We start from the raw sequence: 27,781 nt of genomic DNA, 5'->3' as shown, positions 1-27,781 counted from the left end.
CACCAGAATATTTCCTATGGGATTTTCCCCATTCATTTTAAACGCACCACTTTTTGGTGCAATGTTAAAGATACTGCCGGGTTATTTATTAAATATTTATTCCCCCGGTTGGGTCTTTTTGCCAGGACTCGGTTTTAAAATGGAGTTTGTGTTCGCCTCTGAAACTCTAACCCAAGTCAAGCCCTTTTTTCCACTTTTTGGCAGGCTTCTCCACAGAAGCCCTCCAAATGGTGCCACTCTGTCAGGGGCCAACAGGATGTGTGGGAGGGGGATTAGGCACCCTGGACTGAGTTGCCTTAGCAACTCAAGTCGCACTCTTGTGTGATTGGCCCAGTGGTGAGCCGCCCCGCTCACCACTTAGCATGTTTGAGTGACAGCTAGGCTGATGAATGGGGGTTTTGCTGCATAAAAGCAGGGCTTTGGGGACTGGAACTTCAGAAGTCGCCACAGGACCTAAAGAATCTGAAGAGGGGAGAAGCTGAGCCATCTACAATGACGACACCACTGGTGGAGCCCTGCTGTACGAACTCACCACTTCCCCGACGACAGAGGAGATCTTCTTCCAGGAGTGTCTTCTTCCCTTTGAGCTGGTGGGACCAACCAGTTCGCCTTTTTTGCCTTCCTGGATCGTCTCGTGGTCGAACTGCCCGTGCCAAGCACCCCGGTGGCCGGATAGCCACGCTTCACCACTACCGCAAATAAAAGGGTCGTACCTTTTAACTGGGAACTCCGCGGCTGGTTTCTTCCCTGGCAGTGCAACGACCTACAGCTTTCCTCCACGTCGAGATCCTCTCTTCCCTTGGACGAAGCCCCAACTTGCACCCGCTGCCAGGAACTGCCCCCGCTGGAGCTTTCTCACCATTTCAAGTACTGTGTCCCGCCTGGTCTCCCTTGCAACAGATTGTCCAAGGTGTCCCGTAAATCCTTGACTCTCTATCCTGGGGTGACCTTGGACCTGCTTACTTTACCTTTCTGAACTGATCCAACCTCTTTACGACTTTTCTGCAAAGACTGAGTGCATTTCCACTTTGTGATCTTGGGCACATTCCGCTTTGCTCTCTCCAAGAGTGGACCTGGCCTACGAACTTTTTGCTCTACAGTAGACCCTGCCTTTCTTGACTTGCTGTGGTTTCTTAAAAGTGTTTGCACCGTGTTATTTTCCTATTCTGCCTTTTCTCTCCCTTTTTAAACAAATTATTGGAGTGCCATGTACGGTTACGCGCTCACCTCTGTTTTGCTAAACAAGTGGTGTCTTAACCTAGACTTGTCGAATAATTAACTAGGGAGGTGTATATACTTATAGTGACTGTTTGAACTTGCTTGACATATTAGTGTCAGTGTATTTTTACAAGTGTGTTTTTAAATAAATAATTATTTACTTTTATACCAAATCTCTGGTCAGTGTTTGCTTGTCCTACTGTGTTTTTGGCCCTATTGTGTATACTCTATATACTGCCTAACTCTTCTTGAGAGAAGTCTGACTGCTCAGCCACAGCTACCAGGTAAATCTGGGTGGTGCAGACTGCTACCAATTGGGTTTACTGCTTACTCCTGTGGTCTTAAACTTTTTGCAGTGGTCCCCCAGGGAACTGCACAGGTTTCTGCCCAACACCGACACCCTGGTGTTGACTATCCACTCTTTTGCCTGCAGCCTGAGCTTGTGAACTCTCTCTACAGATGGTTTCACCAATCCTGACTGCGTTTTGAACTCCGCACCCAAAAACACCAAGTTCCTTGAGGGAGTTAAGGAGGACTTCTCGAAGTTGACCACAAATCCTAACTGTTGAAGAAGTTGCATGGTGGCCCTTAGACTTGCTCGCGCCATTATTGGCGACGAACCCCTTACCAACCAATCGTCCAGATAAGGGTAAACATGATGACCTTGTCTTCTTAACCAAGCTGCTACTGGAGCCAAACACTTTGTGAACGTCCTGGGAGATGACTTTAGTCCGAATGGGAGTACTTTGAATTGATAGTGGGTTCGTCCAACTACAAACCTCAAGAATTTTCTGTGTCGACGAAGCATGTCTGGACCCCATACTGGTGATTTTCGGCCTGCAACACAGAGATGAGCACTGGGAAAAGCTACCGGACGTGACACACTCGCTATTGTCATCAGCTAGAGCAGCTCGAGCCAGGACCTGGAAAAGACCTGCCCTTCCAACAAAGAGGGAGTGGGTGGCAGTGGCCAAGGACATCTACCTTATGAATAAACTAACGGCCGCAATACAAGGCTCAAGTGCGCAGATCGAAACCGACTGGCTGCAATTCATGGAGGCGTTTCCCAACATGGAGGTCAAGCCCTGAGGGCAGCCCAGCTTCTCCACCCGGCCCGAAACGAATTCTTTTGTGTGGACCCCCTTGGATGGGAATCATGGGAGGCGATTGTATATAGTTGGCCACGGGCCCGGCTGGTGTTGCCCACAGAAAGGACCCTTATAATGTGTTGATTGAGACCCGAGAATGGGGGAGGTGGAAGGGGTTCGAAAGCATTAAGCCTTGTGTCTCCGTTATACTTTGAAGTTGTTATGGGCGTGTGCCCAATGTATATTATATGCATAAGCTTGCTTTTCTTCTTCTTGAAAACTAATAAAAACTGAATTTAAAAAAAATAATATGCGTCCTGCAGATCTAACGACACCAGAAAATCCCCCAGTTGGATAGATCGGATAACTTCCTGAAGTGTAAGCATCTTGAACTTCAGATTTTTTTAGTGTTTTGTTGAGATCTCTAAGATCTAGAATGGGGCGCCACTTGCCATTGGGTTTTTTCATAACAAGTACCGGGAGTAAACCCCCTGACCTCTCTCGGCCACCGGGACCAATTCTATAGCCCCTTTTTGTAGCATAAGCACTACTTCTTGTTGTAATATTTGCAGATGGGGCTGCGCCGAATAACAGGTGGAATGTGCGATGGCCTGCTTTTGAACTGCAAAGAATGGCCTAGCTTCACTGTGTCCAATACCCACCGGTGTGATGTTATCTTCTCCCACTCGTCGACATGGCGAGACACACTGCCCCCCAGGACGTTCTGAAGCTCGTCATTGCTGGTTCTTTGACTGTTTGCCCTTCGTGGACGATGTATAACCTCCTCTTCTTCTTGAAGCTTGATAGTCTCAACCTTTTCGAGCAGTTTGGGTAGCTTGCCTATAGCCTTGAGAGGGGTATGACGGCCTACTAAAGCCCCGGTCTCTGGATGACACGAATCAGGAATTTTCTGACGCCCCTCTAAAGGGACGAAAAGAACGAAAACCTCTGCCGCTTTGAAGGGCTTCAAGAGAGCGTGCTGTGTCCGAGTCTTCCTTCATACCTTTCAAGGCCTCGTCTACTTTCTCTCCAAATAGTTGTTCCCCTTCAAAAGGCATTTATATTGTACTTCTGGTCGAAAGTTCATGCATTTGAGCCAGTCTTGCCTCCTCAAAACCACTCCATTGTTTATTTGTTTAAAACCTGATTCTGCCAGGTCTACAGCGATGTTCATTGAGTGGTTTGACGCCTCTTCCCCCTCATGCACCAGCAACATAGCAGATTTTCTGTGCTCATCCGGTAGATGTTCCAGTATGGGGGCTAAACGATGCCACATCTCTCTGTCGTATCTCGCCATAATAGCCAGAGAGTTGGCTGCGTTTACCATTGTTGCTCCCATCGACACTACCTTCTTGCCAAAGGCATCTCGTCTCCTGGCCTCGCTGTCCAGAGGGGTAGCACATTTATGCTTTGACCTCGCCTTTCTTGCAGCAGCTACCGATACCACTGATTCCGGAGAAGGTTGAGAAGACAAACATTTTGGAGTAGACTCCGGAGCTTTACATTTCTTTTCCAGTCTACCTTCAACCGCTGGCTCCGAGAACGGATGGTGCATTGTTCATAACCCCTCTTGCCATACGTGATCTAAAATGGGGACCAAAAACACTGACTTCCTCCTCTTCCTCATATGATCAAACAAGAAACAGTCTTTCTTTTCCTCCTCCTGGGCCAGGCCAAACTCGGTACATGCCTTACCCATCATTGTGTGGAAGGAACCGATGTCATCCGGCGGTGACGGTTGAGCCGGACTTCTTGGAGCTTCCATCTCAGCCTCCGACTCCCATGTCAGGTCCCTTGAAGGGGATGATATGTCGGATAACGACTCTTCTCGCTCCAACTCGGACTCTGGTAGTTCTCCTTCCTCCGGGTGTGAGCGTGGAGGATTTTCATTAACCAGAAGGGCTGTTGATACCCTAGCCATTGACCGGGGGGAAGGACCTGGCTCGTCGTCAGCTGGCGTAGCATGTAGCACTGCTGGAGCACCAACTTGAGGCAACTTTGCGTCCAATCGGCTCAATAGAGTCTGTAATGTAGACAATACCTCCAAGGATAACATCGCCTGGGGGTTGAGTAAAGGCGCTGTAACTGGGATACTTCGCCCGCTCGTAACCGTCAACGAGCTGACCCCCTGTAATCCAAGCTCCGTTGGCCCAGCCACCGGTTCGCGGTCATCTTCTACGGATGATATGGAAAAAGCTGCTTCCTCTTGCAACAGGGTCTCTGGTAAGATCGGATCGAATACCTCCGGTCGCAAGCCTTGCTGAGGGGCCACCATCGACGAGGTCAACTTTTTAACCGTCGTTGTCTGAATCGACTGAGCTACTGCTGGAATGCCCTGCGTTGATGGTAAGGAGGGTGTCGACAATCGAACGCCCGTCGACGACAACGGTGGTTGTTGCGCAGAATCCTGAGGCGTTCCCACCTTTTTTGAGCTTGCCTTATGTTTTGACGAATCTCGACTCGAGGATGACCTTTGATGGTCAACTGAGGAGGGCTTTAACAGGTCTCTTCTCTCCTTTTTTGATGAGGAGAAAAAAGAAGAAGCTTTTGTTTTTGATGACGATTCCCTCGTAGAATGTTTCTCAGAGGAACTTTTCTCCGAACGCGACTTCTTCGCCGGCGGAACTGCAGATATAGAGCGGTGGGAGACCACCGGAGATTTAGCTCTCGAGGCCAAACTATGTGTAGAGCCTACCTCCGAGGGAGGGTACGCTCCCGCCCCGTCATTCAGCCACATCACCAGACGTCTATTTCAGTCTCTCAGGGTCTTCTGCGAGAAGCCTTTACAAATTTCACAATTGTCCGCCGAATGATGAGGATGGAGACAATACAGACAGTCCATATGTCCATCCCCTTCGTACACCTTTTTTAATCTGCATGTAGCACACAGACAGAATAACGCCTTCCCAGACATTGGGAAAGAAAACAAAAAGTCAACCTTGTAAAATAGCAGATGACACAGGGTAATCCCACTACTTTGGAAGACGGTTGAAATCTGAAGGGAGCCGCGGGGGCGGGGATATTTATATGGCTACGTCCTATTGGGGCAGGCGTAAGTGGCCCAAAACGACATAGGACACAAAAGGGTCAACATTATTCCTATGGAAAACGACTTTATAAAGGCAGCGATGTTTCCCAGCCTGATGACGGGGAATATTCTAAGCATGTGAATCCATGAAAGATCCAATGCTGGAGAATCAAAATACTTACAGCTGCCGCCATCTCCTCCATTCTAAATGTGTGTGAAGAAAGAACTTTGAATTATTCCATTCTTTCGCCTTTTAACCGTTTGCTTAAAAAGGTGTTCTAAGTGATAGAAAAAGTGCCTACACAAACAGCCCTTTCAGTCCACCAAAGATGCCAAATTGGGCGGTAGGAGCCTTTTTAAAAAAACAGAGCAGAATATTAAGCCATTGGCTGCATCATCGGGGGTAGATGGATTTGGGAAGGGCACGTTTTGTCCCTTGCCTCTGTGCATGTACTGCTGCTACAAGTTAAATTATAGTGTAAATTATGTTTAAATGCCAAGGATCAAGTCGCTTACCCAGGTGGGAGATTTAACAGGCTGTCCCTGTTGCGCTACTTACCCTCAACTGTGTCCCAGACCTTTTTTGCCCAGTTTGTCAGTCCCTAGAAACTGCCCTACACACATCACCCATCAGAAAAGAGACCACCACTTCAACTTTTTAGCCCTATGTCTACAAATGTGCTGGCAAACGATACAGAATGAGAGCACAGCGATTGCTTCTGGGACCTTATTAAAACATTGTGCATGGGGCAAGGTGGGATAAAAAGTGTTGAAACTGAGGGAAAATGTATTTAAACGTATTGAGCTGGTTGCTTTTCTTGTGATAGCGACTTGTCACCTGGATGCTTGGGTCGGCGTGTCACTTCTGAGCCCTTGGTTAAGGCCTTTTGCTTTGTGCTCTGAAGAGGGAGACAGGGCAGGCTTGTATTTCATTACCCAGCTGATGAAATATTATATTTATATATTGAACATTTGTATAGTGCATTTACACAGGTGTTTCCAGGCGCCACAAGACAAGAGGCGGTGCAAGGGGGGGATTTGCAGGGGAGCATGGGAATCAAAATAGAGGAACAAAAACGGTTATATTGGCCTTGTGACAATCCTACCATGCACGTACATGACAAGGTGGTAAGTACAAGGTGGAGGAGGTAGAGGGAGAAGTACAGGAGTGGGGTACCCCCAAAAGTGGGGGCAGGCAAGTGTTGGGTGGACTAAGGTATCAAGTGCTAGGGTTAGTTGGGGGAAAAGGAGGATAGGTGCGGTGGACAGGGAGGACCAAGTTGGGCAAGTCCGGGAAAGGAAGCCTGAGGGCAAGTGCTGGAAAAGGTTGCTGGGGGAATGGTAGGGGGTGGTCTGGCCCATGTATGACTCTGAAGCGACCAGGCCCCAGTCGCAGCGGCAGATAGAGAGAACGCAAGTGAGGGGGAGAGGGAAGGAAAAGGAGAAAAGGAAAGTCTTCAGAAGTTTCTGGAAATTTAAGAAGATCCGGCTCAAGTCTGAGGGGGAAGGGAGGCCATTCCAGAGGGAGGAGCCAGGCAAGGAAAGGGATCAACCTCCCACTCTCTGCTTGGACAAGCCTTTGACCTGCAGACAGTTGGAGCCAGAAGACCGAATGACTCTGGCTGGGAGGTATTTAGGGAGGGAAAGCTGGATGTAAAGATGTCCCAGGCCCCAGACAGACTTGTTAATGATGCAAATGGTCTTGAATTTGATCCTTGCGGTCACCGGGAGCCAGTGGAGAGATTTTAGGGCTAGAAAGATGCAGTCCCTGGGCTCGACGCCAAGAAATGTAATTGTAATTGTTTATTTATATAGCGCTTATACACAGGTTGAGTGCTTCAAAGCACTTCAAGGCGGGAATGAAACAAGGGAATAAAGTAGTCATTCTTGGGCCTTGAAGATTCCGAATGGTCAAGACAGAGAAACTAGCATACTAGGCCTGACGGCGTTTCTCCTAGTACAAGTGCATGAGGTGTACCAGTTTGACCCAGCAAGGGTGGGCGACATATGAAAGGCGGGTTGGGGGGACGGGACAGACACTTACTAGTCCTAGTACATTTAGGTAACGTATGCGTACAGACGGAGGTGCGAGGAACAGGGGGTGGGGGCAACAAGCACATCCAGTCCAACGGAATGAACAGAGGATAGGACAGGGGCAACGTGCTTGTCTTGGAAGAGCAACAGAGGTGCGAACCTTGATCCGTGCTTGATACCAAACTCAGGTACGGTATTAGGCATGTTCTAAAAAAACAATTAAATAAAAATAAATAAACAGGGCCCTGGGTTAAGTGCAGAGAGATTGCCTCGCTCATGGAGCATAAGTAGAAAGTGCAGTAATGCTTAAATAGGGCAGTGGCACGGAGGCAAATGCAAAAACTCGCAGGGGAGCCTGGTACCTGTAAGGTTCTGGAGGTGAACCAGTCAGAGAAGAGCAAGGGTCTTGGAGTTTCCGGAACTTAAGGTGCTCCAACTCAAGATAAAGAGACAGGGAAGCTGTTCCAGAGGGAGGCCCCAGCAGAGGATAAAGATCTACCCCCAAATCTCTGTTTGTGAGAGCGAATCACCCACAGAGGGTTGGAGGATGAGCAGAGGACTCTAGAGGGGAAGAGTATTTAGGAAGAGAGCATTGTAGATAGTGCGGGCCTCAGCCCCAGAAAGCCTTGTGGATTATGCGGAGCGTCTTAAACTGGATCCTTGCAGCAAAGGGGAGCCAGTGGAGGGATTTAAGCGCCGGAGAGATGCTGTCCCTGGGCTTGAGGCCAAGGATGTCTTGCGGTTCTTGGGCTTGAGGCCAAGGATAAGTCTTGTGGTTCTGTTCTGGATGAGTTGTAGAGGACGGAGAGTAGAAGTAGGAAGGTTGAGAAAGCAGCTGTTGCAATAGTCCAGCCAGGAGAGAACCAGGGATCCTGAGGTGGTGAGCCTCTGAGCAGTCCTATTCTGGATTAGCTGAAGGGAGGAAAGAGGCAGGTTGAGGACGGGGCTGTTGCAGTAGTCTAGCCTGGAGAGAACCAGAGCTCTAAAGACGTTGAGCTTCTTGAGGAAAGGGAGAATGCCCCGGAGGAGATTTAACTTTGGACTTCTTGGCATGGCCCATGATGTATAGAGAGAAAGCAAGAGAGGAGTTAAAGATGATCCAAAGATGGTTTGCCTCACAAGTGGGTGAGGGAGACCCAGGGGGTCAGGCCAGAGAGTTGGGGGGGGGCAGGCATCCCAATGAGAAGGATCTATGCTCACTGGCATTAAGGCCGAGATCATTGGCAGTGCATCATGCCTGAATAGCAGTCAGGTATGAGGGAGGAGGCGGCAGAGGAAGGCAGCTTGACAGAGGAGTGTATGTCATCTGCATAACACTGGAAATGAGGGGAGAAAGTGGAGATCAGGTCGGCTAGAGGGGCCAGGTAGATGTTGAAGAGCCAATGCGATAGGATAGAGCCCTGAGGGACGCCACAGGTAGAGAGTGAGGTGGAGGAGAGAAAATGGCCCATTTGTACTTGGGAAGGTCTGTTTGAAAGGAAGGTCAGCCACGCCAGGGCCCAGTTTGTGATGCCAAGGGTATCGTGGAGAAGGTTTATGAGGATGCAGTGGATTACGGTGTCAAAAGCAGGAGAGAGCTGGAGGAGGCTCAGAAAAGCCCAGGTTAGAGTAGGTTTTCACAGGTGTTCAGGAGAGCTGTTTCCAAGCACCTGGCAGCCCTAAAACCGAACTGGTGGTCGTGGAGGCAGGCGGCCATTTCGGTATGAGTGATCAATTCGGGGGGGCGACCAGCTTCTACATGATTTTTCGCAAAAAAGGGGTGATAGAGATAGGGCGATAGCCGGGCAAGAAGGCTCAGCAGACAGCTTTTTTAGTAGAGGGTGCACAAGAGAGTGCTTGAGGGGAAGGAATCAGTGGCAAATGAGTGATTGCAGAGGTCAGCCAAGGCTGGAGCAAGAGAGGCACTGCTGTCCTTGATGGTTCTGGAGAAGCAGGGGTGCACCTGTTTAGAGGAGACTTTCATAGAGCAGAACACTTTAGAGATCTCATCTGGTGCTATGAGAGAGAAAGAGGAGAGTATGGGGGAGACCAGGGAGGCAAGAGAAGGTTTGGAGGGGCGGGGGGAGATCAGATGACAGAGGACAGGATGTCCAGAGTTTTGAAGGAAAGGTGGGTGGCCAGTGCAGAGCAGAGGGCTTGGGAGGGAGGAAGAGACTGCGGTAGGGTTGACAAGTTCCTGAAGATTCTTTTTTTTTACTTTGGTATTTATTAGCATTTAAACATAACGAAAACAAGGACCACCAATATAAGTCACTAACACCTAGAATGTCCTCATAACCCTGACCGTTCCCCTCCCTTCTAGCCCCTCCCTCCCCTTAACAAACAAACAAGGGTGGTTTCTTGCCCATAAGACCTCAGGCAGTTGGTGAAAGATCTCCAAGTCCACACCCCCTTCCGGAGACCTTATTCCCAGTGCTTGAGTTCAGTTGTGGTATATCACCCATCTGAAGCTGGAGTTCCTGCAGATTGTGAAGACTTCTGCCATGTGGTTGCTCCAGAGAGGCGGACTCAGACTTGAGCCCTCTTCTTGGAGCAGATGGAGAGACAGTATTGCCTTTGGAGTAGGAGGCAGGCCAGTTTGTCAGAGGATGAGCTAGAGGCCTGCCACTTCCGCTCTGCACTTGCGTTTCAAATCGGCCAAGTCAGAGTCTTACCAAGAGCTACATTTGGAGGCAAGCTTCATGCAGATCCTCATGATGGGGGAAAGGATGTCCAGGGTGTTGGAGATAGAGCGATGGAGGTTAGCTAGGAGGAGAGTCTAATGAGTGGGGCGGAGGAGGGATGAAGGAAGAGGCAAATGCAGTGACTGGGACACGCTTCATTGGACGAATGACGGAGAAGGAGACTCAGCGCAGACGGAGGCGTCAGGGGACAGGGTAGGTCAAGGTGGGGAGAGAGTGGTCAGACCAGAAGAAAGGGGTTATGAAGAGTAGAGAGAGGGATGTCTGTTGAGATGAGAGCATCCAAGGTGTGTCCGGCAGAGTGGGTTGGGCGAGAGGGAAGGCTAGAGAGGAGAGTGTTGCAGAGGTCACGAAAGAGAACAGTGACCACATCAAGAAAGTCAAAATGGATGTAGAAGTCCCCAAGGAAGATAAGTTTAGGGGAGGAGGCAAAAAGAGAGGACAACAGGTCGGCCCATTCTGAGAAGAAGAGGGACAACGATAAGGGGTGTTCTGTACAAGGTAGCAAAGAAAGAGAGAAAGTAGCAGAGACAGACAGCCTGCAGACGAGGCTTTCAAAGGATGAGTAGATTGGGGATGATGGAGACAGGAAACCACTCAGGGAAGATCAGAGCCACTACACCACCAGGCTAGGAGGTCCTGAGATTGGACAGGATTCTTGTAGCCCTCATGAAGAAGAGTGTCAAAAGCATTGACGGAGCTGGCCTTGAACCACGTCACAGTGAGGTCAAGGTCTTCAAGGAGGTGACAGATGTCAGTAGAGTGTTTGATAGCAGAGCGAGACTTGAGGGTAGCTAAGTGAATATGCAATTCTGGAAGTTAATCTGTTGTTCACGTAGGCATGCACCAAGTAATGTAATCATCATCCCCTGAATTAAAGACACAAAAAGACCTCAAGGGTTCTTTGTCGGGTGGGGAATGCTGGTTTGCATTTTTGGAACAGAACTTGTATTAATACTGAAGGCCTGCAGTGTCCTTTACAGCCGGCATAGACTACACAAAAGCATCCCCCCTCGGGGATCCATGCAGCGGGTATATCTTCAGAGTTTACAACATGGGCCATGCCTTGGAATCCCATTTCATAATAAACAAGGGTTCTTACTGCAGTTTGCTGGCTCGTCTGATCCGTCCACACAGTCATTATCACGGTCACAAACCCAGACCCTCGGGATACAGCGCTTGGTGATCACACACTGGAACTGGTTTGGAGCACAGGTCACTTCCGCTGTGGGAGGTACATTTAAGGCATATTAAGTCATGATTAAGACAGTGCAAGTAGGATGGAGCAACAGTAACAGTGGTGAGTGGAAATCCCAGTGTTAGACCACCATAGGGTGCCGCACATCTTGTTATCAGTGCATTAGCAGTGCTGTGATAATGCTAGTACTGGAATGACGAGTGATTGAAGGGCTTTGGCAGAGTAGTCTGTCACTGCCCACAGTGAAAGAGATGGAAAAAGCACTAGAGCAGTAGAAGTGTGTGGGGTCATACTGCTGCATTTTAAGTGGGTGCTGTGCAGAGGAGAAAGCAACATTAGCAGAGGTACGTGCACATGCCTGTACCCGGATCAGATATTGGGGTGGGGGGCTGAGGGGTAGTATAGGCCAGGATGACACATTGGTAGATGTTGTGGTCTTCAGGAACTGATCATCAAGAATTCATAGTTTTGAAGTGCATCTGCGCTGCGGTATATGGCCCAAAGAAGCATGTGGCGCTGCAAGTCAAGACTCATGCCGCTAGAAAGCACTGGGCAGTGTACTAGCAGTGGGTTTTGCAGGTTTGGAGTAGGGAGCATGTATTGCGCTGCAGAAGGATTCCAGTGTTTGAGTAGCAGGGATCGACAGAAAGTTGTAGCGTTGACAGAGGTCGGTGTGCGTGTACTCACGGCATTCTTTCTCATCTTCTCCATCACCACAGTTGTCTTGTCCATTGCAGCGGAAGATGCCAGGGATGCAGCGGTTGGTGTTGGTACATTTGAACTGGCTTGGGAGGCAGACGTGGATGTCTAGAGGCAACAAAGAAGAGAGGACAACCTAGTACCAGCGGACCCGTCTTATATGGTTATAAAACTATCACTGAGCCGCTGACCTATACTTCAGCCCAAATATCACAGACCTCAATCTAACAATAGATTAGCATCTTTGTACTATTACAACCTGTTCCAGTCACGTAAACTCACCACAGTTGGCTTCATCCGAATTATCCTGGCAGTCGTTATCCCCATCACAGATGAAAGCCGGGTTAGTGCATATGCCAGTTGAACACTGAAATTGTCCCGGTCTGCACTTAAACTCAGCTGAGGAAAGAGGAAAATAGTGGTCAACTTTTGGTGTAACATCCATAAATTCGAAAAGCATTACCAGAACACATCTATCAAAGATGTAAAGGATTCCAAACTGCTTTATGTATCCGAAAATTGTCCTACAAAAAACGAAAAAAAAGCCATACAAGGTCACAACATTTCTCTGACGTCTCTTTTGGAGATCCAAACACTTTGAACACGGTTGGGATGTTTTGTCTCCTATGAATTTTAAAGAGCAATACATGACATTAATGCCACTAACTAGAACAAAGATACAGGAAAACGGGGCATTTCATGAAAGGTGCCAAATGGTGTAACAATGCATTTGTAGGGTTTCCTTTGTTCAGGGCAACCATGTGATAAGCCTAAAATGGACATTCTGATCCCATGGACCAAATTAAATACCATTCATCAGCCTCCATTTTGATTCCAACAGTTTAGAACAGTGTAGGTCCCTTGGCTCCCCCTCTCAGGTCCCATAGCGAATATTTGGGCTGAGTGAAAGTCCTGATGGCCAACCAGAATTGTTGCTCACTTGACACCTTCCTCCATGGCCTCCTCTAGGAAGGTGTGGGCTGGCTTTGTTCATCCCCTTTCAGCAGTGGCAGTCAAGACTTTGCCCAGCCTCTGCTAACTGTCTTGCCTCTCTGTTCCTGCATCTTTCAAATAATTAGGTCTGCAACCTGCTGGAGTAGTTCCCTACCTCCAGCGGGCAATTCCATTATAAGTGCTAACCTGGCCATACTGGCTGCATCTGGTTAGGGTGAAGTATAGGTCTGGCTTCCCGTATTGACCCGCTGGCTCCACTACAGTGGAGTTCATTCTTCCACGCTAGAACCATCTGCAGTTCATTTTACCGCTGCTTCCTGCCGATTACCACCAGTGTCTCCAACCTTGCATGAGTATCTTCAGTCGTCTGGCAGGGCAGTGAGACATCACTATTGGACCTCATTTGCTCTTTGGGGCATCCTAGGTTGTCCCCACCTCACTCCTCATTGTGGAACCGTTTTTGTGCCTGGGCCACCCATCCTTTATCCACCAAGCCGCTAGAGACTGCCTTCTGTTAGGCAAAGTTTGAATGCAGTACCCTTTGGGAACACTACAAGCAACTAGGACTACAGGTATAGGCAACCCAACTTTTGGTTTAAGCTTGTACTACACAGTTTTGGTAGAGTGTTGAGCAGCCAGGCTTATATCAAGAGGGGAAATGTGAGCAGTAATGGAGTTACAAAGATTCACTGTTACATGTATTCAAATAAACTCTTACACTCAAGGTTTCTTGCATAAACAATGTAATCATTTATTAATCAGTCAGTTATAAAGCCTTCTATAGAAGGGAGCAATAGAACAGTAACACAAATATACTTCAATACTGTACACTTTGAGTTTCTGAATCAGACCAAATCCCTTTGGGATGACCCACAGACTCAACCTACACCTACAGGTGACTTCAGTAACAAGGGTGCTGGGGACATTAATATCTTACTGTTGGCATTCAGAATACTCTTAAAAGATGGTAAAAGGCAAAGGTTATTAAAACACAAGAAATTACAAATTTTCATAAGCAGTGCAAACACTTTTAGAGTTCACTAGAAGACTCATTCAATTCAATACGCTAAGCCAAAGTCAATGGGCAAAAGTCTTGGATAGGATAAAGCACTTCTGGTAAGTTATGGAAAAGTCTTTGCACAAGTTCTTAGGAGTCTTTGAAAAAAAGAAGATTCAAATGTAGGGCCACAAGCCGATTAGACTTGGGAGTTGTGGAAGTTACAAGCACTTCTACGGGAAGAGGTAAGTTATCTTCGACTTGTTTTACAGTACCTTTGTAAAGAAGAAAAGATGCAGCTGATGACTTCTGTTCCAGTGCAGCTCTGCAGATCTCACTGTTCCTGGGCCTCAATTGTGGGGACAAGAGGCAGGACCCCAGTGGACTCCTGCACTACACCAGTACTGTCAAAACTGGCAACTGGCAAACTTTACTTTCAGTGGCTGTTTCGCGGTACAGCAAATAGAAATAAGTGCGGTTCCTGGCTTTCAAGGTGGACTTCTCACATCGGAGGTCCCGCACTCGACTGATGGGGGTCAGGCTTGGTCAGTCCTGCTTCGTGGGAGTCCGGAGGATCTTCTAAAAGCTTTAGGCCAGCTTACAAGCAACGCACACAATCTGGTGTCCCTCTCCCTGGCTCTGCGGTTTCCTGCAGAAACTCTGAGTATATTCAACCAGCTCTGAGATGGGTGTCCAGGTGGCTTACTTGGGAGTTGATTGGTCCCACCAACTCAAAGGGAGAAGTCGTCCTTGCAGGGCTTCTCTGTTCCGAACTTAGCAAGTAGTCACTGCAGCAGGGCTTCACCGGGCAAACCAACGGTCCAGGAGCTGCAGCAGGTGTCCTCTTCAAGCTCTTCTTTGGATCCTTCATCCAGTGATCGACTCTGCCTTACAAGACAAAAGACTTGCCTTTTATTCAGTTCTCTCCCACTCCTTCCAGCCCAGCTGTCACACACGCAGCACGGTGGCTGTCCTTGCCGGACAGTCAGCCAGCCAATCATCACAGAGTGCATTTGGGTCTCCTAGGAGACTAAGCACAGGGAGTTTTGGGCACCTCCATCACTTGCTGCCTACCCCAGACACTCGGGCGCCAGAGGTGGGTTTCTCTCAGAAACCTTGCCAAAGGCGAAATGAACAAAGAGACCAAACCTGGTTTAGCGCGAAGAGAAATTCTCTAGAAGGACCTTTCCACAAAGACCTGGCGATAAAAGAAGACCAGGCACCATTTTAACAAAGATGGCTGGACACAATTTTGAAAAAGATGGCTCCCAAGGTTAACGTTACTGGGTCCGCGAACGGTCGCGGTAAATGCAAACCTAGGTAGTTCAAAACAAAAACACTGCCAGCAGACAGTCAATTAAGAGAAGGGTAACATAAAAAATGTTACATGAGCATTAACACACAGCGGACATTAAGTTACCTCTCCAGCACTCTATTGTAAGATAGGGTGTGCTTGGTCTAGCAAGTACAATGCTAAGTAAAGTTAGTTTAACTTTAATGCTCTGGGAAACAGTAGTTGATCCCAGAGAAGGTATTTAAACCTTGGGAAACCTGGAAGACTTCCCTGTGGCACTACACTGAAGGTGCTTTATGACACAGATGTAAAAGATGATGCCTGTGGAGTTGGTTCGACTCCGTAACCAAAAAAAAAACAAACACAGAAAACACATTGAATTGAGAAGTTCGAAGTCCCAAAGTTTAGCAAAAGAGCTAGAGGGCTCCAAGGTGGGAGGAATTGGCACATTTTTGAGAATTCTCCCTAACACCTTCATGGGTCCTGCAAGGACAGCCAGCCAGCCAGCCAATCGGCACTGGAAGCATTCACGTAACCAATGAAACTAAGCACAGGGAGTTTCGGGCACCTCCCTCGCTTCCTGCCCTGCCAGACACACTGGAGCCAGAGGCGGGTTTCAGCACTGAAGCCTGCCAAAGGCAAAATGAACAAAAGAGTTAAACCTCGTTTGGCATGCACAGTAAAGCCCAAGAAAGACCTCACAAGCAAGAAATGGCAAAAAAATGGAGACCGGGCCATTTTGTCAAAATAGGCACTCATGGGGTGCAATACTGCAGCTGAGAATTCAGCCTGCGGTAAAAACACACAATGCTAGGAAAATTAAACTACTGCCATCAGCCATTAAAAGTCATGAGGGTAACAAAAAATGTTATATGAGTAAGTAGGAAAAGGGGCTACTAAGCAACCCCCCACCCCTCCTTGTACTTCCACATAAGTTGGGTTGTACTGGACCTACATAGGAAAAACAGGTAAGTAAATTTCACTTTACTACTGTTCGGAACAGTAGTTTACCCAAGAGAAGGTATTTAAACCTTATGAGAAATCCAAAGGACTTCTCTGTGAGACTGTACTGAAGGTGCTGTGTGTCACAATACAAAAGGTAGATGCCTATGGAGTTTGTGAGACTCCAAAACTCAAAGGAACACAGAGTCCAAATCAGATCAAAAATACATCAGAGAGCAAGAAAAATGTCTCACTCACTCCAGAATAAAAATTAAAAGTGCTCAAGTCCAGAAAAAGAGCTGGGGGTCTCTAAAATTGAAGTGAATTAGCACAGCAATAAGAATTCTCCCCAACACTCCTCACTCTTAATAAGGAGCGTAGATCATTGGTTGGAGGAAGTATGACCCCAGAGGACAGTGATTGGTTTAGAAAAGAAAAGACAGTTTCAAAGTGAAACTGTTTATCCTTTTACCAAGGATTCCCAGCCTGACGACAGAGACAATTCTTGAGCATGTTAATCCATGCTAGACCCCATGCTGGAGAAATGAGAAGCCTCAGTCACCAGTTGTCTTGTGCCTGGCTTGTCATGACAAATTCTTCAGACCTGGGTGCCTGCTTGGAGGCCTTGCCTTTAGGTGCCTACATACATGGTTGCCCAGCGTCCAGCACAGTCCTTTTGGTAGATTTCTCCACTTCAAGAGCCTGGATTGTGGTACTGGCCTCAACCAGTGCAGAGTCAGTCTGCAGAGTGTAATTATCCCAGCATTTCTGACAAGGGTTTGCAACTTACATTTTTTAAGTGAACGGCAGCGGTCCACCATGTGGTCTCGTGACAGATGGCTGTTGCACTGTGTCCATGTCTTTCCACAAAAACATTTAGTTACACTGTGGGCACAATTTAAAGGAGGGGTGTTCTCCATTTAGGGGTCAGAAATCTAGTAATTCATACATTAAAGGAAGGGAAGAGGCACTTCTAGGCCTTGAGGAAAAGTGTTTAAGTCCCCCCACATACTGTACTCGGAAAAGAGAAGGTTCCATGTAATAATGTCGCCACAAAAATCTCGCCATGCAAAAATATCGCCTGTTTTTTGTGGCGACATTATTGCATGGAACATGCGGGGGACACCCCCGCAAACCCCACACTTTTTTTTTCTTTTTTTTAATTATTATTTTTTCTTTTTACATTTTTTTTTTTTTTGCCCCTGTTCCCATATATATGGTCACCCATAAAATATCGCTGCAACCTTTTCCCGGCGATATTATTTACGGCAACCATATATATGGGGATAATATTACCTGATACCAAAGAGAAGAGATTCAACTTCTTCGGCTTTGTGTTGCATTGATTGTCTGAAGGTTGTGGAAAAAATAAATAAATAAATAGGCCACCATGGGCTGTTATGCCACTTGAGGTAAGACTTCATAAAACTATCCCTTGGCATACAGGTCCCCAATTCTTAGTATAAGTCTGTACTACTCAGGTTCCCTTGGCAGAATGGCAGAACAGTCAGGCTTATCATAGGAGGAAGATGTGCACTGTAGGCAAGTACACTGAACCCAGTAAATACAATGGTACAAAGCAACACAACAATAATGTTATATTAAACTATCTACATTATATTTACACAAGGAAGTTAGAAATATACTTATTTCAATTAACCAACACACTTAGGAATACTTCTAAATACTTTTCAAAGGCCACTGCTTCAGTGGTAGATTCTCGCGGTACAATTGTTACAGAGTTGGACATTAATTTATTATCGGTATGACCACGCACTCGCGTTAAGGCAAAGATATACAGTAATTGTATTTAGTTAGAAAAATCACAAAGTATTTTAGGAAGGAAAACAGTTGGTTGGTCATACAGTAGCAAAGCATAACATTCTAGAGACACTTTCTTGGCAAACTAGCGCTTTTAAAGTCCAATCCCTGACTATATTCAAAAGTGAGTTTGGAGTGGGCTCAACGTCTTAAGAAGCAGCAGAACAGCAAACGTTACTTACAATACTTTTAGTATCTAGAAAAAGATACTTGAGAGTTAACACAATGATGCAGACCCTGTAAAAGGACTCACTAAAGGGACACAAGCCCGCAGCTTGGGTCTGAGGTTAAAGTGCACTCCCTGGACACCTCTTCATGTACTACAACACTCTGGAGCGACTTCTTGGTTCAAGTTAAAATCATACCTTTCACCCGGCAGTACCTTAGGTTAGAAGAAATGCTTGTATCTGGATTCTCGCCTGTGCTGCAGCAATGGACTCAGTCTCACAATTTCTTGGTCTGGGGATGAAATTAAAGACTCTGAATGGGATGGCTCAGCAGCACTCTGGAGAGAGAGAGAGGGGACCCCTGGCACAGATTTTGTCAGTCTCCCTGGTCAGTCAATGGTTTTGGTGCCCTTTTCTCAGCACCAACAAAGGAGGGTATTTTCCCAGTCGATCTTCTTCGGTACTTGAGTCCAGTTCTCTGCTGAGGGGACTTGGATGAGTTGAATCGTGTCTCTGGAGGTTCACCTGGTGCTCAGCAAAGATTTGGATGCAATAGGACTCTCGAAGACGTTGCACTGCAAATGGGTCGGATGTCTCCTGGTATTCGTGGTCTGCAGCTCTGGAAAGGTACAGGACCTCAGGAGATGGCTCAAATTGCAGTTTGTCTCAGGGCTGGATGTCCCACCAGCCAAAGGGAAGGAGTCCTCTTCGGAGCTACTCTGTCCGGTAGAAATCTGGGTCCAGGCCCTGTCTTGCAAGCCTCCATACTTGACTTTTCACGACACGAGGTGGTGCTGAGGACGCACCCCTCCTTCATGCCCAAGGTGCAGTCGGACTTCCACCTCAACAAGCCCTTGGTGTTGCCAGTTTTCTTCCCGTCGCCGGCTGAGAGGACTCTGCACTCGCTAGATGTAGCTAGAGCGCTGAAGTTCTACGTGGACCACACAAAGAGTTTCCGGAACACATCACAGCTGTTTGTGAACTTTGGACCTGTGAATCAAGGGAAGGCTCTCTCGAAGACTTCCATTTCCAGATGGCTCTCCGGCTGCATCATGCACTGTCACCGGTTGGCAAACCGACCGCTGCCCGGCCGTCCAAGAGCCCATTCAACCAGAGCGATCGCTGCTACTACGGCGTTCCTGTCTGGTGTGCCCCTGCTCGACATCTGCAGGGCTGCTACGTGGAGGTCGACCCACACCTTCACGAGATTCTACTGCATCGACCGGGATTTCAGGGAGGAGTCCAGAGTCGGCCAGGCAGTGCTGCGCAACCTGTTCGCCTAAGGTGAGCCCGGTGAGGAGGTAAGAGTTGCTTAATGTTGAGTTGTTGTATTGCTTGATATTGAGCCTTGTGCCACCTCCCGTGGTTGTGCATGTGTATACTGCTATGTATTCTTATATTCATGAGCATGTGAATCCATGCCAGACCCCATGCTGGAGAAGGAACATGTTACTTACCTGTAACTGTTGTTCGCCAGCATGGGTCACATGCGAACCCTCCCGCCTACCCCTCTGCGGCTCTTCACTTGGTCATACTGCCACTTCACATGCTACCAAATCTGAGGATGGCTGCCAGGGGGTGGGGCTTAGGGAAAGGGCGGTCATTGGCTGGGGGCAGTATGACCCAGAGACCAGTGATTGGTTACTACTGAGAAAGACAGATAAGAAACAAAACTGATACTGATTTTTTCTATACCGAGGATTCCCGGCCTGACGACGGGGAATGAGCATGTGAATCCATGCCAGACCCCATGCTGGAGAACCCTATATCCATACCAACTGTAGTTCGTAATGGTATCAGTGAATCCATCGAACACCATAGCATCAAATTATAAGCAACGAAATGCCATTCCATCGAATGACCATTTTGTTGCATATAATTCACTGGTAGTATAGAAATTGTTAGGGTTTGGGTTAGTGTTAGGGCTAGGGTTAGGGTTAGATCACGGGTTATAGTAGGTTTAGGGTTGGAGCTAGGGTTAGATTAAGGGTTATATTAGGGTTAGGGTTGGGGGGATGGGGGTTGAACCCCCCCCCCAATGTATAAAAGAAAATTAAAACGTTACAAGGAGCTGGCCAGTGCAGAAATGTCAGCACTGGACAGTTCCATGTAACGTTTTAAAGTTACAGAAAATAGCATTGAAATGCTATCTTTTACATGTAAAAGTGCATTTCCATTGAAACCAGTTAAATTATATTTTCGACTGGTTTAGATGGAAAGGCACTTTTACATGTAAAAGATAGCCTGTCGATGCTTTGCATTGGATGCTTTTTTTTTTCCTCGATGTATTGGTTTCACAATCCTTTTTTTTCCGGTGTAATCACTATAAACCATACGTAATCTCAAAAGAGAACCAGCAACACTGCCCATAAGGTGATGTGTGCTGCAAAAGCTAAACACAGATGCCTTAAAAGAGATGTGGAGGAAAGTTGACTCCATAGAAAGGGAAAATAATGGGGAAGAGAGTTCCAAATGTCAGAGCAAATAAAAATGAATGGAAAAAGGCTACACTTATTCATGATAGAAATAAAAAGTTCCAGAAGTCCAGCAAACAATGCTGGGGGTCTCACTAGGAGAGGGGGTGAAGCATAACTATGTATAAATCTCCCTAACACTGACCCCAAGTGATGCAATTTTTCTCTCTGCTTCTTGAAGTCATGGCCAAGTGATGGAGGAAAAATAGTGGGAGGACATCAACACATGAAGGATCATGGGTACTTGTACAAGGTATAGCGTGACAGGAACGCCCCTGTCCTGTCGACGCTGTTAATTTCGAAAACAAGATGTAATACTGAATGTCAACCGATAGATGGCGGCCTATGCAAAGCATGCGACTCCAAGCGGATGCACAAGCTTAGACATGTGTATAGTATATCTGTTTGCAGTTTACAGTATCCGTGAGGTTTACCTGCATGTATTTTAGCCTAATAAATAATTGGATACAGCTGTGTGGAGCCCAAATATTTGGATGTCCCCAAGAGTAGATTTTACCTACATATCAAACACAATCTCCGAAGTCCAAGCCTTACTGCTCAGACTACGCTACGCAGAGGGATGAGCTATGTGTGAAAAGCCCTTGATCATCCACTGAGTTGGTTTTTCAGAACCGCACACCAGAGCCGATTCTGTAGAACGGTCCTTGCAAGCTGCATGCCTTAACGTTACATTTTCATTGCCTACGAATGCAAAGGTATCAAGTGTCTGTCTGTGAGCCTGGAGCAGTGTGATGGGAAAGAATGCATCAACACTTCACAATCCAATTAGAAATCTATGGACACAAATGCCCTGTCTTGATCGACAAATCACTGAAGCAGACGAGCATGAGTGTCTTAGGGAGAATTCTCAGAAATGTGCCAATTCCTCTCTACCATAGAGATCCCCAGCTCTTTTGCTGGACTCTAGGACTTTTACATTTTAACCTGGAGAGAGAGACCTTTTTCCCCACTCTCTCATGTATTTTTCTGTGATTTAAACTCTGTTTCTTTTGGTTTTTGGAGTCTGACAAACTCCATAGGCATCTTTTTGCATTGTGTCACAGCACCATCAGTGCAGTGGCACAGGGAAGATTTCCCTTGGATAAACTACTGTTTCCAAGAACAGTGAAGTGAAATTGACTTTACTTACATTTGTAACTTTTTAGACCCAGCACACACTATCTTACAGTAGGGCGCTGGAGGGGTTACTTAGTATCCCCTTTGTCTAGTCTCTCATGTAACAATTTGATGTTACCCTTTCCTCGATGAATGGCTGGTGGCAGTTTCCCTTTTTACTACTGTTGTGTGTTTTTACCACGGGCTGCGTTCGCAGCCACGGTAAAGCACCCAAGGGTGTAATTTTTGTCAAAATGGCCCTGTCATCTTTTTTCCCCATTTCTTTGGGGAAAGGTCTTTCTTGAGATTTACTCTGTGCACCAAACCATGTTTGGTCCCTTTGTACATTTTGTCTTTGGTGGGATTCACGAGTGAAGCCTGCCTCTGGCCCCAGAGTGTCTGGCCGGGGCAGGAAGCGAGGGAGGTGCCCGAAACTCCCCGTGCTTAGTCTCTGTGAGGAATTGCACTCGGGAGACAGGCGAATGCTGAAAGAAGATTTATTTTCTTTAGTAAGGCAGTAGTTTTCTTTAAGGAAAATAAAATAAACAAGTCCTTCCAGTTTGCTTCACCGGTGTCTTGGCTTCCCAGAGTATGTTGGCCTTAGTCCCAACTTGGTTCTATCTCTTAGTATCCAGATAGGCCCACCACTCCGATTCTCCCTCCTCTCTCTTCTCCGTATCCTGTGAAAAGAGAACAACCCATCAGAACGGTTTGGCGCGCTTTTATCATAAAGGATGGGTTCAGGCCCCCACCAATCATTGGGCGCCCAGCCCCCTTCCTATTGGCTCTTGAAGCTTTATCCTGCCTCCCTTAAAGGACGCCGTCCCGGCGTGCTGCCATCCCGTCCTTGTTGTAATGTATGACACTCGCGTCGGTCACGTGTCTATGGCCGCGCCAAGTATGGGCATGGCCGGATGCTGGGAGTTTTCCTCCCGCTACGGGTAGCCCCGGGGTTGCCACGAGGAGCACGGCGGTGATGGGTCGGTCGCTTCTCCCCTGCATCCAGGAGCTCCGGCGAGCACGGCACACCCCCATCCGGGCCGGCTCGAAAACCAGGTAAGCAATGTGCGGTGTCACCGCGACTGTTGGCAGCGGCTCCCCTTCCCGCTTCCGTAACTAAGTTAATGAACGGGACCTGCCGGGAGGTCCCGTCACTAAGGACCCCAGTGTTCTTGGGATCGGGTGTGTTTGGTCTTCTGGAACTTGGCAGGTTTATGCAACGTGATGAAGTCAAAAGGCTGGAGGGAGAGGAACCAGCGGAGAACCCTCTGGTTCGTGTCCTTATGTTGAGCCAGCCATTGCAGGGGTGCATGGTCAGTGTATAGCGTGAACCGGCGACCCAGGAGATGGTATCTGAGCGAGTCAACGGCCCATTTGATGGCCAAACACTCCTTTTCAATGGTTGAGTATGCCGTCTCATGGGACAATAGCTTCCGGCTGATGAAGCACACTGGTTGCAGGTCCCCTCCTTTATCCTGTGAAAGTACGGCCCCCAGGCCCTGGTTTGAGGCATCACTTTGTAAAAAGAAATGTTGCTGGAAGTCCGGACAGCATAGGACAGGGTTTGACGTGATCCTTCGCTTCAGGTGCGATATGGTGTTTAGGGCACTCGGGTTGCTGGTCAGGTTAGGAACTCCCTTAAGCCTCAATGCGTCAGTCAAGGGGGCGGCCACCGAGGAGAAGTCTGGGATGAATCTCCTGTAATATCCGACTAATTCCAGGAAAGCTTGAATTTGCTTCCTGTTGATCGGGGTCAGTATATCGAGTATGGCCTGGGTTTTAGACAGTTGAGGTTTCAGGATTCCCCCACCCACTATATGTCCCAGATATTTTTCCCATTGTAGTCTTTTTGGGGTTGATGTGCAACCCTGCTTTATGCAGATTGGCCACTACTAGTTCCAGATGGTCCAGATGTTTTTCCCAGGATCGGCTGTATACCACAATGTCATCCAGGTAAGCAGCAGCATATCCATTATGTGGTCTCAGTATGATGTTCATCAATCTTTGGAACGTTGCGGGTGCCCCATGGAGTCCTAAGGGCAGAACCTTGTATTGGTATAGTCCTTGCGGGGTGGAGAAGGCAGTTTTCTCCTTATCCTGGGAGCGTAGGGGAATCTGCCAGTAGCCCTTTGTTAGGTCCAGAGTACTTAAGTAATGGGCTGTTCCAAGGCCCTTTAGGAGTTCGTCCATCCGAGGCATTGGATAAGCCTCATATCTGGACACCGCGTTTAATTGTCTGTAGTCCATACAAAAACAGACCGAACCGTCCGGTTTAGGAACTAGCACTATGGGGGATGACCATACACTGATGGATGGTTCAATAATGTCCATCCGCAGCATCTCCTCCACCTCGGATTTGATATTCTGCCGGGCTTCAGGAATTCAGTAGGGCCTGAGCCTTACGGGTGGTCCGGGGTCTGTCTTGATCTCGTGTTCCAGTATATCGGTTCGTCCGGGTAAGGTGGAAAAGGCGTCGGCATAGGGAGACAGCCTGCTTTTGACATCTGTCTTCATCTCCAGGGATAGAGCGTCTCCCCAATTGACAGAATCCAGGGTATCGGGAACGGTATTCAGGATTTCTTCTGATTCCGGCTCCTCGACACTTACAAAGGCGCCCATGAGAGGCACATTCCATTTCTTTAGAAGATTGATATGATATACCTTTTCTGGGGTGGCCCGGTCGGGTTGATGTACCCGATAGGTTACCGGACTTAGTACATCAGTGATTTTGTAAGGCCCTCTCCATCTGGCCAACAGTTTGTTGGCACTGGTAGGTAGGAGTACCAGTACCTGATCTCCTGGCTTGAAGGTTCTCATTCGACTCCCCTTGTTGTAATTCTTCTCTTGGGTGGTTTGGGCACGGCCGAGGTTGGCTTGGGCCAGCGTGCGTAATGCAGTCAGATGTTCTTTTAACTCCTCAGTGTATTCAGTTAAGGACACTTCTTCGGCTGCTTCCCACTCCTCCTTAACCAGATCTAGTATGGTCCGAGGTTGTCCTCCCAAACAAGAGCTTGAAGGGGGAAAAAATCGGTAGAAGACTGGGGGGTGTCCCTTAACACCAACACCAAAGGGATCACCCGATCCCAGTTTTTCCCGGTTGGTCCCGTCACCCTTCGTAGCATTTTCTTAATTGTCTGGTTATAACGTTCTACCAGTCCATCAGTTTGGGGATGGTATACTGAGGTTCTCAATTGTTTAATCTGGAGCTGTCCACATATTTGTCCTAAGAGGGTCGACATGAAGTTTGTGCCTTGGTCCGTGATTATTTCTGAAGGTAACCCCACTCGGGCAAAGAACGGGATTAGTTGGTCGCATAACACTCGGGCCGACGTCCCCTTCAGAGGGAAGGCCTCCGGGTATCGGGTGGCGTAGTCGACTACGACCAATAAGTACTTATATCCCCGGCTGGCGGGTTCCAGGGGTCCAACTATTTCCATGCCGATCCTCTGGAACGGGATCGCTATGAGAGGCATTTTCTGTAGCAGTACCTTTGCGGGTAGGACCCCGCTAGTTAGCTGGCAAGTGGGACAGCTTTTACAAAATTGGGCTACCTTGTTTACGCTCACCTGGCTCCCACAGGGGCGTCGGTCGGACCCGGACGGCTGCGGTCTCCACCAACGTGATGCGTAGTGCAGAGATGACTGACTGGACTGGCCCTCCTAATCTTGTCTGCTTGACCCGCAGAAGTATTCTCATGCAAGTGGAGATATGGATTTAGCCACCCGTGGATTCAAGTGATGGCACCCCCACTGTCCTCCCCACTAATCACCTCAGAAGTGCCCTCTCAGCAATCTCACCTTATATTCTTGAAAGATGAGCTCTCCATCCTGCGTGGATTGCAGGGGCGCATTGATGCCCGGGTTTGAAGGCGTGGGAGAGTTCCGGAGAGTATTGACTCCGAGGTTCCTGGCGAAGACCAGTAAGTATTAAGTTCATAGAGTTCAATATGTCCGATATACACTCTTGTTCCCCCCTTCCTTCCTTGTCTTGCAGCTGAGTTTGTGAGAAGATGCTCTTGTGGCAGCTGGTGGCGCTCAGGTAAGAGTCTGTATTACCCGACGCGGTCCGGTAAAGGTTGCACGTGTTTAACGTGTTCTTTTCTCTCTCTTTGCAGGTACGGCATATGAAGATGTGGAGAGTTATAGAATAATGCCTCCAGTGGTAATCAGGTAGGTCTATGGTGGTAAGAGTTATATTTGTTGGTTTTCTCGGCTCACCTTGTTTTCTTTTGTCCCCCAGGTGCCGGAGTTCGGCGAAGAAATGATGGAGGCAGCGCCGAATCGAAAGATGCTGTGAGGACTGGTGAGTATGGCGCGGCACTGCAGCTGGAGAAGCGACGCGTACAGAATTGATGTTCTTTCCAGGTCCGGAGGTGAGATGGATCCAGAATCAGGTGAGGAATTTGAAATAAGTTTGTTTTTCTAACCTTGTCCTTTTCTTTCCTCTTTGTTTTAGGAGCTCCGAATTCGAGGCGGGCGTGGCAGAAGACTGGATGCTGACTGCAGGCACGGTGAGCGTTACGCTGCTGGATGCAGAATAACGCGAAGCGTGTGCTGCTGTTCGGGCGTGGTTTAAATAGCCTCCAAAGTAGTTCCAGGTGAGAAGTCCCCAGAGCCAAGCCAGAGTAAGAAATAGTCCATGTAATAAAATAGTCCCATCCAGGCCTCACGTTGGCTTGGACTCACTTGCAGCATGATCTGCATCAGGTAAGTAAAGTCTATGAGCCTGGCGCCTAAGGCGCCAGGACTGAACCCAAACAGCCCCCAGCCGGGGCTGTTGGGGTTTTAATAAGTATCTGGATGCCTGCTCCTGGAGCTGATGGGCTTGGTCCTGATGCCCGAGGGTAGGCATCATGACATACTTCCCCATAAATGCTGGGCCAGTAGAACCTCTTTAATAGGTTTTGTTGGGTCTTAAGAGAAGCCATGTGACCTCCACAGGGATGGTTGTGGGCTAATTGTAGTACTAGGATGCGGTGGCTTTTTGGTAGCACCAATTGTTCCCTCATGGTGTCGTTGTCGCCCTTATACCTCTGGTATAAGAGACCCTGACGTAAGAGGAATCCTGGACCTCTGGCTAGGTTGGGTTCCCCTTCTTGGGCGGCCCTTTCCCTGGCCACTCGTAGAGTGGGATTGGTTAGCGTTTCCCCTCTTATGGTGTCCTCGTTGTCTTCTAACTTCCAATCGATGGTGCGAGTCATATAACTAGCCTGACACCATGCCGTCTGGGTTCGTCTTTTTCACCCTGGGAGGGATTCCCAGGAACCAGAGTCCGCCCCCGTAACCTTGGGTTCGGGCGGAGTCTTCTCCTCTTCCTCCAGGACCCTCAATGCCTGATTAAAGTCAGGGAGGTCGTTCCAGATTACCACCGGGGCAGGGAGACACGGTGGGACGGCAGCCCTCAAGGGAGTGGATGTTTTATTCAAGTCAATCACCACATCCTTCATCGGAAAACACTTTTTGTCCCCATGGATGCATCTAATAGGTACCGTTATGTTAGATAAGCAGGGAGTGTTACTCACTGTTGGTGATATGGCGGTCTGCTGGCTGCCGCTGTCCAGGAGAGCGCGTGTTGGTCTGCATTTGACTCGGATGTCCACCACATACGGTCCCGGGATACTCTGCTCGTCTACCGGGTTCAGGTAACCAATGTCCTTTGGCTCGACTGGTCTTCTCCTGGAACAAAATCGGATATTGGAATGGAATATTGGAATGGCTATGCGGGCTGATACCCTGTTAGGCTGTAGCCGGGGGTGGCCGGCCTTCTGGTATGCCGATGCAATATCCAAGGCTTTGGTTAGGGAGGGCCGATGGTGCTGTCTGACCCATCTCTGAATTTGTCCTGGCAGGGCTTCGATAAACTGTTCCAAGATGATTTTATCAAGGAGGGGTTGGTTAGCGGGGTTTGGAGCCAGTAGCCACTTCTCAACCAGGTCCTTTATTCTATAGTAAAGCTGGCGCAGGCTTTCCCCAGCCTTGAGTCGGGACTCCCTTAATTGGATTCTATAGGCTTCATCGTCCAGGCCTAAGCGATCCAGCACCACAGCTTTAATTTCCCCATACGGGGTGTT

At 48.1% G+C, this 27,781-nt stretch overlaps 1 protein-coding gene across 2 annotated transcripts in view; it reads right to left on the bottom strand.

Moving 5' to 3' along the window:
- Positions 1-27,781, bottom strand: part of LRP1 (LDL receptor related protein 1) — a 1,300,039-nt gene that overhangs the window by 247,724 nt on the left and 1,024,534 nt on the right. For both annotated transcript variants that reach the window (XM_069653565.1, XM_069653566.1), the window contains exons 64-66: positions 12,229-12,345; positions 11,935-12,054; positions 11,152-11,274 (exon numbers count right to left, since the gene is read on the bottom strand). In XM_069653565.1, coding sequence (XP_069509666.1) covers positions 11,152-11,274; positions 11,935-12,054; positions 12,229-12,345 — 360 coding nt within the window. The remainder of the gene's footprint in view (positions 1-11,151; positions 11,275-11,934; positions 12,055-12,228; positions 12,346-27,781) is intronic.

This window comes from Ambystoma mexicanum, chromosome 3q, assembly GCF_040938575.1.
Source record: "Ambystoma mexicanum isolate Mex_15411 chromosome 3q, UKY_AmexF1_1, whole genome shotgun sequence".
Lineage (NCBI taxonomy): Eukaryota > Metazoa > Chordata > Amphibia > Caudata > Ambystomatidae > Ambystoma > Ambystoma mexicanum.
Note: the sequence above shows the minus strand (reverse complement) of the source record. Positions and strands in the feature narration are given on the sequence as shown.